The 5,119-nt window shown below is 33.0% G+C and overlaps 1 protein-coding gene across 1 annotated transcript; it reads right to left on the bottom strand.

The window, feature by feature from the left end:
* Positions 1–280: 280 nt before the first annotated feature.
* Positions 281–2,620, bottom strand: LOC109797267 (RING-H2 finger protein ATL46). Its single transcript, XM_020357253.3, has one exon. It carries the CDS (start codon positions 2,182–2,184, stop codon positions 1,051–1,053), a length of 1,134 nt encoding a protein of 377 aa, XP_020212842.1. The 5' UTR covers positions 2,185–2,620; the 3' UTR covers positions 281–1,050.
* Positions 2,621–5,119: the final 2,499 nt, after the last annotated feature.

Genomic DNA, 5,119 nt, shown 5'->3' with positions numbered 1-5,119 from the left:
ATTTCATCCTTTCAACCACACTTTCATACATTGTTTAATTTTGCCACCGGTACTTTGTACGAGATAATAGTGTCAAACACTACGCAGAGTGTCAAATCAAATCAAATCCATAGGTCTTTTGGTAGCATTATTCTTTATGTTTTCTTGCCACAAATATTTCACGTCATAAAGTTTTCTAACTTTGAAGTTTCTCTTGAAAGAACGTAGTTAAAAACATAAAACAAGTAATATCTGATAATCAAAATACGTACAGAGAACATGTATAATAGCACTATCAAAATTGCAAAAGACAAATGTGGAATAATTATCTTTGGAGCACTAACAGAAAATTTCTAATCATGTCTCAACTCTTGGTCTTGATGAGAAAATGTTTCCACCTCACTTTTCACCCATCTTGTCATCTTGGCAATCAAATGCTGAACCCACCAAATAGGGACAGCTTCAACAGAGAGAGAGAGAGAATGAATGGAATTCTTTGTTGTTTCTTTTGCTTCTTTTTAACCCATAGGTTTAATTAAAGCATACCTCCAGATAAAAAACCAAAGCATCCAAAAAGCAATACCCAATTTTGACTTCACTTTGATCTTCCTACTCATTGCAGGAAATTGCTAATAAAGACCACTTTTGTCACACTAATACAATAAGGGTCCACATTCAAAAATTATGTTTGAAATCATCTGGTGTCATTGTGATTTTTGCTAACTTTTCTTTCTCTCTAACTACTTTTTACTTTCCTCATAACATCTTCCAAGTATAACTTTCCAAGAACTTCACAAATCACAAGTGAAACAGATGGTGGATTCTGATCATCTCTAAGGAAAAATTACAAGTTAAGGGTAACATTATGCCACAGTCCAGAAACGGGACTTTGTATAAAAGGAATGCTTTTCCTTACACACACGCAAGAATAATTCTTATTTAAAGGGTAATGCTTGATTGAATCGATGTTTATGGCATAATTTACAAGTATTATCAATAAAAATGTAAAATCAAAAGTATGAAAGCAGGAGTTCAAATGAGGACTCGTTGAAGATATGTAAGTTGCTTCATTCATGTACCTTGAGCTCTATTCATCCATGGCAAAGCTGCAGAACCACCCAAATGGTTTTCTTGTGAACTTGAAACCTTGTCCTTCCTAGACCATTGCCAGATCTTGGAAACAGAAAAGCTTTCACCTTTCCTAGCAATGTTGATTTTCTTCCCCTCAACATCCCCATCAGTGGAAGAATTTCCACAATGGGCCAATCTCCCTTTTAATTGTCTCATACTGCCACCAATGGCACCTCCACCATCACCTCTATTGGTACATAAAGCCACTTGCAAATCTGAATCATCAACCACATACTGAAAGGACCCCATTGAGTAGCATCTCCTAACATCCAAATTACTTGTACTACTCTCCCCTCCTCCTCTCCCCACCCCCTCCCCATTATTTGAGCTTCTAAACTTCCCAAGCCTCACAGAAAACACCCTTTTCCCACTCATTATGTGGCTTTCTGCATGCTTGCTAGCCTCACCAGCAACACTGCCTGAAACCCCATCTTCTTCCCTCACACCCTCAAAGTCATAAACTGGGTTTTCAAATGCAAAGCCTGGCTCATAAAGACTCCCTCTGCAGAGAGGACAGGTTGAATTTGACAGCAGCCATGTGTCTATGCAATCAATGTGGAAAGCATGGTTGCATAGGGGCAGCAACCTCAGCATGTCTTGTTCTGAGAATTGACAAAGGCACACTGCACAATCAAATGGCTCCTTCAACCCTATAATGTCTTTGTAGAGGAAAAGTGGGAGGGCATCTATGAAGGCCTGATCTAGGCCTGAATCATGGAGATGGAATAGCTGCTGTAACTGTCTCTGGTAAGGATCAGATTCAGACATGTCAGGGTACCTATTGGACTGAGAAATTGATGAAGAGGATCTGAGCCTTATGAGAAATCTAACAAGCAGGTGGAGGACACCAGAGATGAAAAACACAACAGCTAAAATGACAAAGATAAAAACAATTGCAGGGGTTATTCTGGTGCCAGATGAAGAAGCTAGAGGAGGGGGTAATTGTTTCTTGTAGTCAGAATTGTAAGGCAATGATGCAGAAGAGGAACAACAACAACATGAAGGGGAAATAATAGTGGGGTTGTTGATAGTAGCATAACTACTGTGGCAGATTTGAGACTGAATCCAATTCATTTCAGAATGAGCCTGTGTTGTGTGAGTGAGCTTATGCAGAAGAGACACTGACAACTACCTACTTGCTACAACAAAGTTATTGTCTTTGCCTCTTTCGGGATTGAACCCAACTCACATATTGAGGAAGACAATCAACATACACATCAATCCTTGCAATTAAAAAAGACAGATAAAAAAGGTGGCACCTAGTGGAAATGAAAATAAAAACAACCTTACTCAAATTTTTGTTGCTGTTTGGAGACCATAAGTGTGGCAGTTACAAGAGGGAGAAACATGCTAAAGAAACTTTAAGGTTGCAGTTGACCCACCTTAAGTGTTGGAGCTACTCTCAGTACCTGGGACAGTTCTCTGCGTCACAAATCAAACGGGAACGGAAAACGGAGTCACTTCCAAAACCCAAGGTCTTAGTTTTTGGACCCGTACGGAGAAGATGTATAGAATACTAAAAATCTAGAATTTGCGTTTTCATCTTTATCGACTTATTGGATAACTTTCTTTAGGGCCCAAACAAAATTTGGTGTTTTGAGCCCACATTATCATTAGACAAAGCAAAAGCCTAAGAAAAGGCTTTTACTCGTGAATGTGGGTAGACCACGAGGCCCAATGTCAATAATGGCCGGCCCTAAGCCATTATAGCACAGGCCCAATAGAAGATTATGAAAAATAGTTCAACCCATCTATTATAGACTACGAAGCTTCTAGTTATCTTTGAAACTTGCTTTAAAAATTTTCAAGGCATTTGTTTAAGTTTTTGAAAAATAAAATAGAATTATAAAACAGATTTATTATTGTTATTATTATTTTGAGAAGTTAATTTGAGCATTTTGTGGAAAAAAATGACACTAAAACTATTTTTTCTCAAAATAAAAATTCCATTTTATAACTAAACAAAAAATAGCTTCTATTTTATATAATTGAAAAACACTTTTTATACATTTTTTTAAGAAAAAACTCATACAATTTAAAAACCTTCTGTAACTTTAAACAAACAGGCACGGTGACCCGAAAGACGAAAAGGAGGATGTCTATGATGTACCAAGATATCTAAATAATGTTTGGTAAATTTTGGAGAGTAAAAACTTGTTTTTAAACATACGTGCTAGTTTTCATCTAAAGTGCATAATTCGAAAAGTATTAGGGATTTCTTTCCCCCATTTTAGAAATAATAGAAAGAATATATGTGATATTAGAATAAGTATCTATTATTGGATGTAATCACTAATTTTTATTAGAGATATCAACAAGATGTAACATAGTTGATTAATAATCCAGTCCCTTAAGCATATAGTCAGGGATCAAAATTCCTACTGACTAATATGCATGAAAAGATACTTGTTGGGAGAAGTCAACCCTTTAAATAAGGTTCAATACACTTTAAATGATTAGCCTTTAATTGTCGTTTAGGGAATACATTGGTTTACCAAGAAAAAAAGTTTTCACTAGAGATTATATATAGATACAAAATGAGTATCCTCTTTCTAATAAAGTCAATTCCACTCAAAACTTTTTTTTTTTTTTTGAAAATACTAATGTAATGACTTGTGCCCTACGTACGTACATGGGTGTTTAATTTATAATTTTTATATAACTACAATTATAATAAACATATTTTTTAATTTCATATAAATCTACCTTAAAAAATATATATATATATATAATATAAATATATGAAAATATTAATAGATGTTACTTTTATTTACATATTTATATTATTTTAATTTGTAGATATATTTTACATCAAATTTCATATGATTTTTTTAATAAATATTATATGAATTTAAATTTCATATGATTTATATTATATGAGTTATTGAAACGAGTCTCGTATCTCTTTCTCTCTAATATATATATATTCTTAAATGATGTAAGTAATATATTTATAATGTCTTTAAGGAAAAGTGTTCATATTTTAAACTATCTATTATTACGTTTTTTCACCACAGAAATCTTCGATTTAGACATGATAGCTCATATTGGTTATTAGAACAATTATATTGTACTTTATTTAGAATATCTCTCCAAAGTCGCCCTCCCCCGTTTTAGAAGATATTGGAGAAGTACAGTTAATTATTAACTTGTTTGATCTCTAGCTTAATTCTGGCCATAAGAAAAATAATGGAAAGATGTAAAAATGGTGCTATGTCCTCAAATTTAGCTCACATTTAGTCGAAAAATACTAATTGTTAGTTATTAGTTGATAGTGAGAGATTCAAACTTATATCCTTCTTATAACTTCAATCTTATGTTCCTCCTCCAAATTACTAAGATTACCTTAATTACCACTCCTTGCTTTTTTGAATAATGAATTACAATCGAGTTATAATTAAATTAGGAACGATATTTGGTATCATACAGATATTATGTACAATTATATATATTTATTTTATATTATATGAGTTCATGAAACTCAATTTTATGATATGCATTCTTTATAATTAGTAATTTTTTTCAACAATAATTATTAAAATATACTCCAATATCATTCTTAAAAATATGAATTTGTTCAATCTTATAAAATTAATTTATTAAAAAAAATTATTCATTATGAATATTATTTTAATCATATCACTGATCATTCATCAACGTCTAGCTATCTCCAACACTTATATCATGAATTCTCTTATACTACGTGCGTACCGCAACATAAAATTAAGTAATGAATTGCTATATCCGAATTCTAAAGGAAAGTAACATGTAAATAATTAGGGGTCGGTTATCAACAAGAGGGCTAGCTCTAGAGAGGGTCCTACAGTGCTTTTCGACTAAAATAACTACTTTAAAAGTTTCCTTTTGGGTAACAGGAAAATATATACGATTACCAGCTGAAACACAACGTAAAGTGGTAAGAAAAAAGGGGTAGGTCAAACCCTATTATGAGAATTTTCATTTTCTTTCTTAAGGATTAGGTGGGTATAACTACTCTCTCTAGAGTCTA

The sequence above is a fragment of the Cajanus cajan genome, chromosome 3, assembly GCF_000230855.2.
Source record: "Cajanus cajan strain Asha chromosome 3, NIPB_CcT2T_4, whole genome shotgun sequence".
NCBI lineage: Eukaryota > Viridiplantae > Streptophyta > Magnoliopsida > Fabales > Fabaceae > Cajanus > Cajanus cajan.
Note: the sequence above shows the minus strand (reverse complement) of the source record. Positions and strands in the feature narration are given on the sequence as shown.

Bases quoted from the DNA above. Each gene is read 5' to 3' on its own strand.
- LOC109797267 (XM_020357253.3), bottom strand. From the start codon at position 2,184: ATGAATTGGATTCAGTCTCAAATCTGCCACAGTAGTTATGCTACTATC.